The sequence below is a fragment of the Schistocerca gregaria genome, chromosome 7 (assembly GCF_023897955.1).
Source record: "Schistocerca gregaria isolate iqSchGreg1 chromosome 7, iqSchGreg1.2, whole genome shotgun sequence".
Taxonomy (NCBI): domain Eukaryota; kingdom Metazoa; phylum Arthropoda; class Insecta; order Orthoptera; family Acrididae; genus Schistocerca; species Schistocerca gregaria.
Genome location: NC_064926.1, coordinates 127,431,056 through 127,447,141, shown reverse-complemented (window position 1 = coordinate 127,447,141; position 16,086 = coordinate 127,431,056). Strand labels below are relative to the sequence as shown.

Below are 16,086 nucleotides of genomic sequence, written 5' to 3'. Positions count from 1 at the left end.
GAAGCGTTCTGGATATGTAACTTAATTCATAGAAAATCAGAGTTTGTGGTTCGCAGTTCTGTCAAATAATATATCAGCCTTGAATTTTGTTGTATATCGGCGTAAATAAACGTGCGTTATTGATAGCTTTCGGAAGCTACTATTGTCCTTTGCGTAGTTTACGAGCAGACTGTAGATTGGGTTGTGTGACTTAGTTACTATAGCGGATACTCTAACTTACATATTGTGTTACATCTAGTTTTTCCTTAAAGAGCGTAGCGCTATATATTCTCTGTATTTATCGTCAATTAATTCTAACTTGTTAACGAACTATAATTAATCTCAGAACATTTTACGAAACTAGTAATTTTTACCACAGTTTTTTATGTTGCTTTAAGACAAATTTTATTTTATATAATTGCTTCAGTTCTTTTAGGCAATTAGCAACTATTAAGCTCAACAGATTAAAAGATTTTCATTGTGTTTAATTTAAAGTTCTTTGTTCACTGCATTGTAATACATTGCACCAGCCAAAACGCAGCCCTATTGTGAATTCTGTTCTCAAACACGGGATGAGTTCGTTGATGTATGTAAGCAGCTGGAAATCGCCCTGTCAAACGATTGACAGTTGGTGCGAATTGGTGTATTGGATGAGCTTCTGAGAGTCGTGTGCGTGTGATGCAGGTACCTGAGGTACCTCAAATACTATCCTCTTCAATGGATCATGTCTCCTACGCAGAATGTACTGCGAGTGGTGTGTCAGTGGTACGTCTAGGCTCATTTATAGGGCTGCCAGAGATACGGGAGGACTCAGAGTGTAGCACCTATCACTCTAACCAACAAGTCTGAGGTTTTCACTGAAACTAAAACTGAGCCAGTGGGACTCATTTCACCTGTTTTGGGGATACCTATTTTCTACAGTGTCAGGAGGAGCCAACCGCGTAAGACGAGGGTCTATTAACCGTTGGCACTTCAAACGTTTGGGAAATGATGGTACTCCGTAGGAAAATGGCGGTAACGGAGGTAAGGAATCCAAGTGCACTCAGCGTGTACGCCTGGGGTCTTCATTCAACATGATGAAGAGGCTATTCCAGCAACCATTGAGTGAACAGGATGCAACCAGCTGGAGATTGTAGCTCCTGCCGTCTGGGCTCTGAGGTCATACTTGGGTCTTTCAAGCGACTGGAAGAGAAGGTTGAAGAAACCAGCCTTGTGCATGGAGTTTCAACGAAGCTCACAATTTCCAGCATTGTCTGCAGAGCTGATAGTGCTTCTGAGTCGAGTGGAAGGACTGAACGAGAGACTTCGAGGGCTCTGTGACAAGCTAGTCTGAGACCCTGGACTCGTGCCTTAGGGTTGAGAACTGTAGGGTCCCTCTAAATGGATCAGGTGCGCACTACACGTCAGAGGCTGTCTGTGTGTGGGATGTACACAATGTTCTTTTTAGATTAAGTGACTTTCCATCTAATCCAGATAACGATAGCTATAGGAAACCCGGAAGTAAGATCGAAAGAAATACCTTCCACAGGTGGGAGAATTAAAATTTTAATGGTAAACTACCGAATCAATCACAACAAAGTGCCAGAATTTCAAGCGCTCATGAAAAGCAGTGAAGCGAATATAATACTAGGTATAGAAAGCTGGTTGAAACCTGAAGCTGACAGCAGTGAGATTTTCTGGGAAAAGGGTAGGCAAATGTGAAATTGAGGATGTGTACTTGTCGCAGTAGGCAAAAGACACAAAGCCACGAGACAGAAGTTGAAGCTGCATGTGAGATTGTTTGAGCAAGACTCAGTATCAGAGGTGCACATAAAATGATAACTGGATCCTTCTGTCGCCCAGCTGACTCATCTCCTTGTGCAACCGAAAACTTTAGAGAAAACCTTATTTCACTTGTACGTAAGTTCCTAAATCATACTGTAATCATCAGTGGAGACTTTATTCATCCAACAATTAAATAGAGTTTTGTTAGTTGTGGGCGTGATAAGACATCCTGTAAAACATTACTAAAGGCCTTCTCTGGAAACTACCTAGAGCAGGTAGTTAGGAACACCACTCAAGATGGAAATATATTGGATCTAATGGCAACAAATAGACGTGACCTCTCTGAGGATGTCCACATCGAAACTTGTGTCACTGACCATGACGCATTTGTTGCAACAATAATTAGCAAAGTGCAGAGGACAACTGGAACTGATAGTGGCCCTTATACACGTACGTTCAGTAAACTAGTTAAAAGATCAGAAGTGTCATATCTCAATGAGAAACTTGAAATTTTCAGCACAGGAAAGGAGCGTGTGGAGGAACTAAGGCACAGATTTAAAATAATGGTTGACTAGGCACTGCATAGGTATGTAGACAATAAAACAGTTCATAATTGCAGGGAACCTCCATGGTGTACAGTCACTGTACAGAAACTTCTAAAGAAAGAGGGACTACTACATAACAAGTTTAAAACAAAGTGTAGTGTTATAGATGGAGAGATGCTGAATGAAACGCATTTGGCTGTCAAGAGAGCTATGTCTGATGTCTTCAGTGATTACTGTGGCAGAATATTGTCAAATGACGGTTCCGAAAATCCAAAAAATTCTGGTCATATGTAAAGGCCGTTAGTAGTAACAAAGTTAGTGTCCAGTCCCTAGTGAATGACGCAGCAACTAAAACTGAGGGTAGCAAAACAAAACCCGAAAATCTCAACTCTATTTTCAAATGTTTCTGTAAAAAGTGAAACCCAGGAGAACTGCTCCAGTTTAATCCTCGTACCTCTGAAAAGATGAATGAAATAAGTATTAGTGTCAATGATATTGAGGAACAGCTGAAATTGTTAAAACTGAACAAAGCTCCAACACCCAATTGAATCCCTGTCAGATTCTACACTGAACTGCGTCTGTGTGAGCTGCTCTTGCAAGTAGGTACAATCTGTCGTAGATCCCTCGCACAAAAAACCGCGCCCAGTTCTTGCAAAAAAGCAAAAGTCACACCTAGCTACATGAATGATAGTAGAAGTGATACACAAAACTACCGTCCAGTATCCTTGATATAGAGTTATTTTAGAATCTTAGAACGTATTCTGAGCTCGAACATAATGAGGTATCTTGAACAGAATGATCTCAATGCCAGCCAGCATGGCTTCCGAAAGCACCGCTCATGTGAAACCAAACTTGCACTTTTCTCACATGTCGTAGTGAAAGCTTTGGATCAAGTATATGCAGTACTTCTTGATTTCGAAGACTCAGTACTTCACCTACGCTTGTTGTCAAAAGTACGATCATGTCGGGTATCAAGCGAAATTTGTGACTGGACCGAGGACATTTTGGTAGCGAGGTCGCAGCATGTTTTCTGGAATGGAGAGTCAGCTTCAAACTTTTCTTACAGCGACGAGTGATGTTATAAAATACATGAAAGACCTTGAAATTCATATGTATCTGTTGTTCTGGTTATCTTATGTTGTGATTAAATGTTGTCGAGTAGCAATTTTGTAATCTTTTTATATGTATTGCCATACGATAAATAAATAAACATCATCAGATGTACAAATCACTTCACGTTTGCCCCAGGCAAATGTGTTTGGTACCTTTACTGTTCATATTGTATATCAGTGAACTTGCAGACAACATTAATAGTGACGTCAGACTTTCTGGAGATGAACACTTATCTATGAAGTGCTGTCTGAAAGAAGCTGTACAAATACTCAGCCAGATCTTCATAAGATTTCAAAGTGGTGCAGAGATTGGCAACTTCTTTTAAATGTTCAGAAATGTAAAACTGTGCATTTCCCAAAACGAGAAAACACAGTATGCTATGTCTATGGTATCAGTGGATCACTGCTGGAATCGGCCAACGCATACAAATACAGGGATATGAAACGGAATGATCACATAGGATCAGATGTGGGTAAAGCAGGTGTCAGACTTCAGTTTATTGGTAGAATTGTGGGAAGTAAAATCAGTCTACAAAGGAGACTGCTTACAGGTCACTCATGCGATTAGTTCTATATTGCTTTAGTGTGTGGGACCCGTACGAAGTAGGAGTAAATGGCATATTGAACGTATACAGAGAAGGGCAGCTGGGTCAGAGGTTTGTTTCATCCATGGGGGTGTGCCACAGAGATACTGAAGGAACTGAACTGGGAGACTCCTGAAGACAGATATAAACTATTCCGAGAAAGTCTCTTATCAAAATTTCATCACCCGGCTTTAAATGATAGCTCTAGGAATATACTACAATCCCCTACGCATCACTCACATAGGGATCGTGAGCATAAGATTAGAATAATTACTGCAAGCACAGAGGCATTCAAACAATCATTCTTCTCACGCTCAATACGTGAATGGAACGAGAAGAAACCCTAGTAACTGGCACAGTGGGACTTAAACCTCTGCCATGCACCTCACAGTGGTTTACTGGGTAAAGATATAGATGTTGATGTAGATGTAGAAGTAATGCTGGATTACCTTACGAGTTTCTTCATTTTCTTGCAAAAGTATCGATAGTAAACGATTTGACAGTGATGGTTTCCCCATCTGCAGTATGAGATATACACGCTTTACGTGAGTGTGAGTTTCTTAATACACCTTTTTTAATGGCTGTAATGAGTTGATGAGTGGCTATCCATTGTGCAAGTTCGTATTCGTGGTAATCAATTCATGAACTACGTTACTGTTATCGGATACTTGCTATAGAGTCGAGATTGGGTAAGATTATTCTGCTAGGAAACATGTTTATTATTTGCGGTTACTATCACCATCAAAAGCACCACCTTTGATGCGATATTCTTTGCTAGTGTTAAGAATATGGACAAAATCCAACAAGAGGAATGCAATCAATAGCTATGTGTCTCTAGACGCCCGATTGTCTTCGTGCTAAAGATATAGGTAGCTAAAGGTGTCAAAATGCAGAGAAGATATACCGCATTACCTATGAAGAGGCTATATACTAAGCACATGACCATGACGTCGCTGCCGGCCGGTGTCACCGTGCGGTTCTAGGCGCTTCAGTCTGGAACCGCGTGACCACTATGGTCGCAGGTTCGAATCCTGCCTCGGGCATGGATGTGTGTGATGTCCTTAGGTTAGTTAGTTTTAAGTAGTTCTAAGTTCTTGGGGATTGATGACCAAGGATGTTAAGTCCCATAGTGCTCAGAGCCATTTGAAGCATGACGTCGCTTTTCTATGGGTTATTTTAAAATACCACAACACAAAACATTATATGAAGGGCTTCTTTCAATAGTGGTACAAGTCCATTACCTCCAATTTTCTGTCTGTAATGCTTCTGACATTAATGGTACAAACAAACAGAAAGAAAGGCTCATCTCTGGCAAGAAACCATATGCTTGAATATTTCTGGTATCTCAACTGCAGATTTTTCAGCGCTCATTTAGCTTTAGGACTCTGTATCTCAGAATGAACAAAAGTGGACTTGTACAAAAATTGAAATAAGCCCTTCATATGTGCAGTTGTGCTACAGCTCCACCACGCAACGCTAATGTCAGTATGCAATCGTAAAAATACCTGCGGTTACCTGTTATATTCAGTTCAATCAATAACTGTTTATCACATACATAACACGTTTCAGATACTGTGGTGTGTTGTATGCATACATACGTTATTTGTTCGTCAGCCTTGCACAGTTACCAGTTTGACTGATAGATGTGAGATTTAATGACGGAAGCCTATTTTTACTGTGGTGATGGTAAACCAGTCCCGTGTTACATGTACATGTCCAAACAACTTACTGTCAAAAACAGAGAGATGGGAAGAGCGCCGGCCGCGGTGGTCTCGCGGTTCTAGGCGCGCAGTCCGGAGCCGTGCGACTGCTACGGTCGCAGGTTCGAATCCTGCCTCGGGCATGGATGTGTGTGATGTCCTTAGGTTAGTTAGGTTTAAGTAGTTCTAAGTTCTAGGGGACTAATGACCACAGCAGTCGAGTCCCATAGTGCTCAGAGCCATCTGAACCATGGGAAGAGCTTCGTCATTTTATCGTTATTTAGGGAAGCGTTCTGTAAGCACAGAAATAGTTTCGGTCAGCCGTCTGTAGCCTACGTTTTATTAGTAGTCAAAGAACTGTAAACACTCAGTCGATGCATTTATTTTTTTAATTTATTAGCTTTTGTACGTGTCCATACAACCGTATTAACACTGGAAATTCAATTATACAGTTTGTTTTCACAGTACAAAGTATGCATTAAGTTATATCGTACCCTGGTACATAATCTTCACAAAGGACAAATCCTGACATAAAACAGATTTTACATTCCCAGTGTACTGAACTAATAAACAAGACGTAAATGTAACACAAGATATACAGCGGTAGTATGCTATATACATCTTGCTGGTAACAGAATAAAAAACTGATGAAACGCTTATGGAACAGATTTGGGATTTTCCTAATTCATCCCATATTAATGACTATTTATCTAAACTAGCAATAAAATGTTTTTTGCATCGAATATTTCTGCAGGTCTACAGGTACCAACGTGATAGATAATTAGAACAGTATATGCAAGTAATAACCAGATGTGGGTATTGCAGGCATATGTATAGATATTTATTTCAGACACGTACGTATGGGTGTAGCACTGTGACATAGTTTATAGGCTGAGCGTCGCAAACATTCCTAAGTGGATATAGAGTCAGTTAATTGTGCTTTGATCTTCTCCTGACTTCTAATTACCCTCAGCTTTAGATTGCAAGCACAGGGAACTCATGTGTTTATCGGTGCTGTTTACGAGCTCGTGCAGTATTTTATTCGCTACTATGCCGTTGGTTGCTAATAAGGTCTGGGGGCTGCTTCGGAACCGATGACTCAACGCTAAAACAGATTACTTGTAAGAATATTGATGTGATATGTACTCCGAGGACACTGGAGGAATATATGGTTCGAATTTTCTTCCTCTCCGCAGACACATAGAGGTGTAGCGCTTAGGTTAATTTGATAGAGATGTTTTTTGTACTTCAAATGATTAAATTTCAGCTGCGGTATCTGTTGTGTATCTCCTCGATTATTGTGCCCTGTTAAACCATGGTACTCCTCGAATTGTGGGATGAATTAGTGCGTAGTGACTGTTTGATTTCAAATGGTTTCGATCTTTTCTCTTGCCAGTCCGATGAAAACTGCTTTCTGATCGTTAGTGTCACAGTGGTGAGAAGAATCTGTCTCAGTCAATGTACGTGCAGATGCAAAAAGAAAAATCTCTGTTTGTAATGTGACCAGCAGGGTTTCTGAAAGAACAAGTTGCTATCAAGAAATATACAGGGTGTTTCAAAAATGACCGGTATATTTGAAACGGCAATGAAAACTAAACGAGCTGCGATAGAAATACACCGTTTGTTGCAATATGCTTGGGGCAACAGTAAATTTTCAGGCGGACAAACTTTCGAAATTACAGTAGTTACAATTTTCAACAACAGATGGCGCTGCAAGTGATGTGAAAGATATAGAAGACAACGCAGTCTGTGGGTGCGCCATTCTGTACGTCGTCTATCTGCTGTAAGCATGTGCTGTTCACAATGTGCAAGTGTGCTGCGGACAACATGGTTTATTCGTTAGAACAGAAGATTTTTCTGGTGTTGGAATTCCGCCGCCTAGAGCACAGTGTTGTTGCAACAAGACGAAGTTTTCAATGGAGGTTTAATGTAACCAAAGGACCGAAAAGCGATACAATAAAGGATCTGTTTGAAAAATTTCAACAGACTGGGAACGTGACGGATGAACATGCTGGAAAGGTAGGGCGACCGCGTACGGCAACCACAGAGGACAACACGCAGCTAGTGCAGCAGGTGATCCAACAGCGGCCTCGGGTTTCCGTTCGCCGTGTTGCAGCTGCGGTCCAAATGACGCCAACGTACACGTATCGTCTCATGCGCCAGAGTTTACACCTCTATCCATACAAAATTCAAATGCGGCAACCCCTCAGCGCTGCTACCATTGCTGCACGAGAGACATTCGCTAACGATATAGTGCACAGGATTGATGACGGCGATATGCATGTGGGCAACATTTGGTTTACTGACGAAGCTTATTTTTACGTGGACGGCTTCGTCAAGAAACAGAACTGGCGCATATGGGGAACCGAAAAGCCCCATGTGGCAGTCCCATCGTCCCTGCATCCTCAAGAAGTACTGGTCTGGGCCGCCATTTCTTCCAGAGGAATCATTGGCCCATTTTCCAGATCTGAAACGATTACTGCATCACGCTATCTGGACATTCTTCGTGAATTCGTGGCGGTACAAACTGCCTTAGACAACACTGCGAACACCTCGTGGTTTATGCAAGATGGTGCTCGGCCACATCGCACGGCCGACGTCTTTAATTTCCTGAATGAATATTTCGATGATCGTGTGATTGCTTTGGGCTATCCGAAACATACAGGAGTCGGCGTGGATTGGCCTCCCTATTCGCCAGACATGAACCCCTGTGACTTCTTTCTTCGGGGGGGAAACTTGAAAGAGCAGGTGTACCGCCAGAATCCAGAAACAATTGAACTGCTGAAGCAGTACATCTCATCTGCATATGAAGCCATTCCGCCAGACACGTTGTCAAAGGTTTCGGGTAATTTCATTCGGAGACTACACCATATTATTGCTACGCATCGTGGATATGTGGAAAATATCGTACTATAGAGTTTCCCAGACCGCAGCGCCATCTGTTGTTGACAATTGTAACTACTGTAATTTCGAAAGTTTGTCTGCCTAAAAATGTACTGTTGCCCCAAGCATATTGCAACAAACGATGCATTTCTATCGCTGCTCGTTTAGTTTGTATTGCCGTTTCAAATATACCGGTCATTTCTGAAACACCCTGTACATAATGTACAGTAAGTGTGAGCACAATTTGTCAATATTATAGACAACAATGATAACAGAGCAGAAAACATTAGTGGCACATTTAGCCTAATAAGCCTTTATACACATACTGAAGTTGACCCGCGTTGTTTTGTGGTCATGAGATGATATTTTGCAAGTATCAGTAGGCATAATGCTGTCTCGTAGAGTTGGGAAGCAGCGTGGCATCATTGTTGTAAAATCTCTCTACGGTAGTTTATAGATATGCGTAATGCTATGGTGCTGACACATACGTGAATGCAAGACACGCATTACTCCAGTAATTCAAGGAAAATAAAGCAGACAGTGCACTTACCTATTCAGCTGGCAGTGTTTGGAGGGTGAGGAGATCATGACATTGCCAACCTATCCTATGCATTGGGTGGGGTATTATTTGACAATGCGAATCATATTGGCATTAAGTGAAATTATAGTAAATCACAGGTATGTTAGCACTTGGTGCACGTTTGAATGCAAATACAGTAAAAATGATCAGTTTATTAGGAATGTTGCCACTTTAAACATCTTCCCATGCTGAACAAATGAGCGATACACGCTCTCTGGTTTGCAGAAGTTGCACTATTAAGGAGAGTGCGGGCAAGCAAGTAGGTAACAGTCGATCTGAGCAGTAGTTGTTGTTGAGTCGTGGAGATAGGATGTTGTATCATGGCAGAATGTGCAACTTTGATAGGCGAAGTGCCACACAGAGGTTTCTATTTGAGATGTTCCATGACGTGTAATGAGAATGAAAAACGATTTTTAAGATCACTGTATAAAAAGACAGCATTTCAGAAAAAAGTAATTTATTTTGAGTTTGCTAGCTGCAAGCACGAGTTCAATAAGTATGGTTTTGTAGAGATTTAATTTGCGTCTAATAATATACATGTCTTAGTAGCCAGGAAGAAATATCAATATTGTGTACAGTATTCTAGTTAGCCTTCCCCATGTAATTTAGTTAAATAGCATTGCATTAGCAGTCCAAGAACACAAATTTTATAATAGAAATATTTTATAGAAGCAGAAATTATGGTGCATTACCATGCAGAGCAAGATAATGTTTATTGTTCATATTAGTTTAAGCTAACTTTTGTGTCATTAAGATGCATGAACATAGTTTCCAAGTACTTCCTTTTTCCTTTTACAAATATTCCACAAAGCGTATCCCTACCGTTCAAAGAGAAATGCGTTTGATAAGATTTGCACTGTCACACCTTGCGCTTTTGCGTGGTCAGTAATTAATACTTTTGAAGACAAAATCGAAAACTAGTTTGTTGAAACAGCGATTAAAAAAAATTAAGGGTCAAAAGGCAAACTGCCATGCAGTGAGTTATTTCATCTCATTGTCTTTATTATAGCCAGAGCAGAGTCAAGTTATTCCTTACAAGGTAAAAATTTGTTGTAGTGCCTAAATGCACATATTGACAGAATGTTAGGACCAGTTTCAGTTCTACATCTACATTTATAGTCCGCAAGCCACCCAACGGTGTATAGCGGAGGGAGCTCACGTTAATTTAAGAGTTGCTTTTCTTGTAAAAGAGGACATTTCAGTTGCGTTACAGTCAGTCATTCGGAGTATTCTTGGGTATCATTCTTTTTATGTCGATCTAATTTGTAGTAAGATGCATGTCAGATTAATTAGAATCACATTCCTGAAAATGAATCACATGTATAAGTTCATGTTCAAAAGTTGGGTAACTATGCTGATTCTAGATTAGACTCTATATTCGAAATTTAGAAGTCAGAGTTTTCAGATTGTTAGCGAGAAATTCAGATATGCACAGTATCAGCATACAACAACATACACACAACTGTCATTGGTGGTCGTTCTTTTTGGAGTTTACACACGTGACGTCTAGTAAAAGTTGGTCTTTCTTAATAGTGGAGTTTAATCATGTTAAAGGCAGCCATTATATTACTCAAAAGGAGTTGTGTTATCTTAAAGTGAGATAGCTAATTATATCAATGTTCCTATTATACATTCATCTCGGTCTATTCCACCACTTCCTAAGTCTGGTAACGCTTGACCAAAGCGACATGTGGCCATACTAAAGTCTATTTTCAATGCAACCATGGTGCAATAGTACATTTCCTTCTTCATAAGTGCAGGATAAATGCTGCAATTACAAATCGAAGCTTAGCTTATGAAACAGGTCAACCACATACTGCAAGACATGATGCAAAAGTATATCGATTTCTCGATTTCGTCGTTAAATAATTAACCCTTAAGGTCAAAAATTATTTTTCCCTGAAAAAAATTATGGCTTTGCCGTCCGGTTGCCTCCCAAGAGGGGGTACAAAGCGTCCACAAATGAGAACATTGCGTTCAACTGGGTGCAGTATAAGACGAAAACTCAAAGTAGTTTAGCTGATTTTATTTCATCAAAATATATAAATTACACTAAGCTTACTTAATGATTAGATACATAAGCTATGGTTTTACCCTTGTGAAGAATGATAATCACAGAAATAATTTTTTCCATCCATATATAAGTGAATGTTACATTTTACACAATAAAATTTCGTTTTGCCTTTGCAACCCGGATTCTTGCACCTGTCAAATGATTTTTTTATCATTGGCCACTGGAAGACGCCCAACGTCGTCCAAACGAACATTGACTCGTTTTGAAGTACTTGGAGATGGCATCAGACTCTCACTAGTGAAACGCCCTCTTTTCCTGGCAGCTGGCTTATCTAATCTTGTCAGTACTTTGACCACACTCGCCCTATAGTGAAGTAAGTCAAGTTTCTCATTTTTAGGAAAATCTAATTCTGATGTGTTTTTCTTGTACTCCGTCCATGCATTTACATACGCAATATCAATTGCATGAACAAACATGGCTGTCGAAAGTCGTGTTCTGTTTCAAAAACCGCTAACTGCATATTGTCTTCGCTTTCAAAGCCCGCTAAATGCCCAATAGGAGTGGCTGTCACCCTGCCATGTCCTGACGCAAAACACATGAACAATCAGACTTACTAACTGCGCTGTAACAAATTCGTACATTCTCGCTGCCAAAGCATTGTCATTTGGATGCGAAGAGTGGTTTGTGATACTCTCAGTGTCACTTATCACGCAGTTAGCGGGCTTTGCGTTTAGGCTACTCAGCTTACAATATACCGTATGATATAAAACGTCTTGTTCAAAATTATCGCCAGGATCATCGGATAAATCGTGAATTTCAGATGAATTAAGGAGCTTCTTCTTTTGTAAGTAGCCTTCGTCTGTCTTACACTCGGGGCATTTTGAAATCACCGTAAGATGACCAAAAAGACAGCGAAATAATGTCCTAAATTTCTATTCTGTTACAACCTTTCAATCACAATGTCCTCATTTGGAGACATGTATAAAGTTATAAATATGCCACTTACCTTTCATTCTGAAAGACACTTTTAGTTTTTACCTTCAATACTGCACCTTTCTAGACACAAATAAAGTTTTTACCTAAACTCAGAAGACATTAACCGGCTGATGAAAGGTATAAAGATTACTGGGAATCGTCCATGGAACTGTGCGCATTCAGTTTTGTCTTGTGGTACCAGAGATTGACAGGAGATGTCGACATCGTTCTCAAATAAACGCTCTGCTTGTGACACTATGAGGACAACAATCCCAAAAAGGAAAATTTAACGAATTTTAATATACTAAGGATTTATTTAGTATGTCCTTATATGATGACGCCATGACAGAAAGGGTTAAAACGATAGCCAGGTAGATAACAGTTTGCAGCTTATACACTGACTCTTCTTCTTAAGACCTACGATCTGATTCGACGAGTACACAAGTATTCCTCTCCACCCTTCATATGCCTCTTTTGTTGTTGCTTTAGCGTGTATACACTGCATGCCAGTGCAGTCTTGCATTACAGTGAATCAGTAACGGTGGTAGGACACTTTGTGAATACAATTTTTGTTGTGTAAATGTGTATGATATAGACACATGACTTTAAGGTAGAAATGCTGCTGATCTATGGAGAAAGTACTTTGGTAGGAAATAATTTAGTAACTTGTGTTTTTATGTGCAGTACTGTCTGAGAACATTATGATTATTATTTTGTCTATCTTGTACTGTACTGTACATATCTGTACTGTTATTTGCTGTAGGTTGGCGAAAATCTGTTCCGGCACAATCACCGGAGACGATTCCCTGACAAGTTATCGCTGGATGTTTGGTCGTGTCGTTTCTCGTGTATGTGAAAGGGGAAGGTCAAATACATGCCCTCGACACTGTTGTAGAATACCAACGGACGAAGTTGCCGAGATCGTTGTGCTCGTCACACGATGATTTCAACATGAAGTAGGTGTCTCGAAATCAAGTGCACTTCGTATACCGCAACGTCATAAATTCCATCCTTACCATGTTTGTTTACACCAAGAACTTCATGAAAATGTCTTCAACAACAGCGTTTAATTTGTCAGTGGGCTCAGCAACAACTTGTGGCTAGTCCTAATTTCTTCTCAGATGTTCTTTTCACAGACGAGCTCTCATTCTTCAACAAATGAATTGCCAATATGAGAAATATGCATTATTGGCCCATCGACAGCCGACGACGTCTCCGACATGTACAGTATCAACGTCCACGGAACGTTAACGTTTGGTGCGGAATTACTGAAGATACTATTATCGAACCTTTCGTCGTAAGTGGCAACCAAAATGGTAGAAAATATCTCTGATTTTTTAGATACATCTTCCCGTTCTCTTGGAAACCGTAGCTCTGATTCAGAGGACGGTTCATGTGGTTTCAGCATGATGGATGCGTTGCACGTAATGCCTTACGAGCACAACGAATACTGAACTCTAAATACATGATAGGTGAGTAGGTTTTGGTGCGCCATTTAGTTGGCCTCCTCGATCTCCGCTTCTTACAGGGTTGGATGTTTTTTCTGTGGTGAGCAGTCAAGAATGCCGTCTACCAAAATGTTGCAAAAACACCAGAGGACACGCGACAACGCATTACTGATGTTTGTACAGCCGTTACAGAGGAAGTAGAAGCACGATGTAGGGCGTCCTTCATGCACAGAGTGGCCCTATGTATGAATGCCAATAGTAACCTTTCTGGCCGAGCGGTTCTAGGCGCTTCAGTCTGGAACCGCGCGACCGCTACGGTCGCAGGTTCGAATCCTGTCTAGGGCATTGATGTGTGTGAGTCCTTAGGTTAGTTAGGTTTAAGTAGTTCTAAGTTCTAGGGGACTAATAACCTCAGATGTTAAGTACCATAGTGCTCAGAGCCATTTGAACCAGTAACCATTCTGATTATGTAACGTACGCACTCTGTTTTTCATGTTGTGATACTATCACAGTAAAAGGTCTCGTCGCTTCCGCCTTGTCATAAGTACTGTAATACGGTACTGTACAGTAACACGACCCAATTACTGTACAGTGTTTCATTCAATGTTTACTGGTAATCTGCAAAATGTTCATATGCGCCTTGAAGAGATTAAACGATTTAATTAATAAAATGCACTGAAACGATATTTCAATTATAGAATTCGTGTATTACTTATAATTCCATAGCTACTTGTTTCGTAGATAATTTTTGAATAGCGCTTGGTGAGTGTGTTCTTGAATAAAATGTACATGCTACCATTTATAAAAATTTAACTTCTTACCAACGACATCCTGCATTTGTGGGGATTCATAAAACATACGCCCCAGCAACTACCCAATGACGTTAAAACTTTGACTGAAACAATTTTTCATTATACGCAAGAAAGTTATTTTGGGTGTGCGAGATAATTGGGATGTGTGTGTGTGTGCACTTGTGTGTGTGTGTGTGTGTGTGTGTGTGTGTGTGTAATTTATCTCTAGAAGCCTAGAAGCAAGTCACAATTCGCCAACAATTTTTCATTCAACGCAAAAAAGTTATTTTAGGTGTGCGAGATAATTGGTATGTATGTGTGTGTGTGTGTGTGTGTGTGTGTGTGTGTGTGTTGCGTGTAATTTATCTCTAGAAGCCTAGAAGCATGTCACAATTCGCTAACGAAACGCTGTGCTCTGATGTGCTGCTGCCCAACTAATAAGTTCGACATCAGAAACTGACTGCTCACACGGAAACAAACACCTTTCACGATGCAAATAGCGGAAATAAACAATACACAGTAGTTAAAACGTGCAATTGTGGCTACTGGGTACAAAGATACGAAAGAAATCTAAGGTGACTAAAATACATACAGTAAATAACAAGTAAGTCGTTTCTGGTTATTAAATGCTCGTTACACTCCAGAAGCAGATACTGTGCCCTAAAGCGCTGCTGACGATTACGGGTGCTGTTGCCCAACTGGTACAAGAATAATGGTTTCTCTGATGTTTTTACGGAAACAGAATGAAGAGGTACTCATCTTCATAACAAGTGTGTTTAATATATGGATTTAGAATAACAATGAGTAACAGAGCGCTATCAAAACTTCAGCATTACAACCATTGTAATTTCGGACAACATTGTCTTCACACGCTTAACTGAGTGCATTCATAAAGTACACCTACAGCCTCACCGACATCTTACCGGCATTTTGGGAGTTGGGAGCGAGTCTCTGGATTCCGGCGGCAAGTTGGTCCTACTGGATCAAATACCGAACGAACAGTGCGCCCGGCGGGATCGCCCGCTGCGGCTGCCGCAGACGTTTAATGGCGGCATTAGGGGTATTAATGGCACTCCCACGCGGCGCGAGGGCTGGTCCTGGCCGGGTCGCCATTCCACCCCAGGGGAGCGCCGGCCCGCCGCAGATGAGCGCCGCGCTGCTGTGGAATGCCGGGAACGCAAAGTTATTACTGCTCCGCATAATAACTGGCCGTCCCCTCCTCCCCGATACGGCTCACCCGCAAGTGCTTGGGGAGCGTCCTGCCGCGGACACCGGCCGGCATAGTTCCTGAAATGTGGCCGCGCGCTGCACAGGGGGGACTGCGAGCAGTTGGTGATCGCCGCCCGTGTTGTGTGCGCATCGCGTTACAACATCCGCAGGTAGCGACAAACTCTGCAGCGAAGTCTCCAGTCATTTACTGTACTAGTGCCAGGGAAGTACTCCACATTGTTTACATTGAATCAATGACTTTTTTTCTATACCTTAATGGATAAAAACGAAATATATATGGAATCGCTTTGTCGTTCGTCTGTTAAGATCCAGGTTTGTCAAAAATTTATGTCGAATAAAAAATTCTGTGGCCCCTTGGCGGTGCCAATATTTTAAGCTTTCAGATCATAGAAGTAGAAGATACCGTCTCTAAGGTCACATGCTCCTGTTATGGTCTTCAGTCCAGAGACTGGTTTGATGCAGCTCTCCGTGCTACTCTATC

General features: G+C 41.0%; 1 protein-coding gene across 1 annotated transcript in view; it reads right to left on the bottom strand.

Moving 5' to 3' along the window:
• Nucleotides 1-15,575, bottom strand: part of LOC126282321 (uncharacterized) — a 176,970-nt gene extending 161,395 nt beyond the window's left edge. Inside the window, exon 1 of the mRNA XM_049981978.1 lies at nucleotides 15,367-15,575. Within this exon, the coding sequence (XP_049837935.1) occupies nucleotides 15,367-15,575 (209 nt within the window). The remainder of the gene's footprint in view (nucleotides 1-15,366) is intronic.
• Nucleotides 15,576-16,086: the final 511 nt, after the last annotated feature.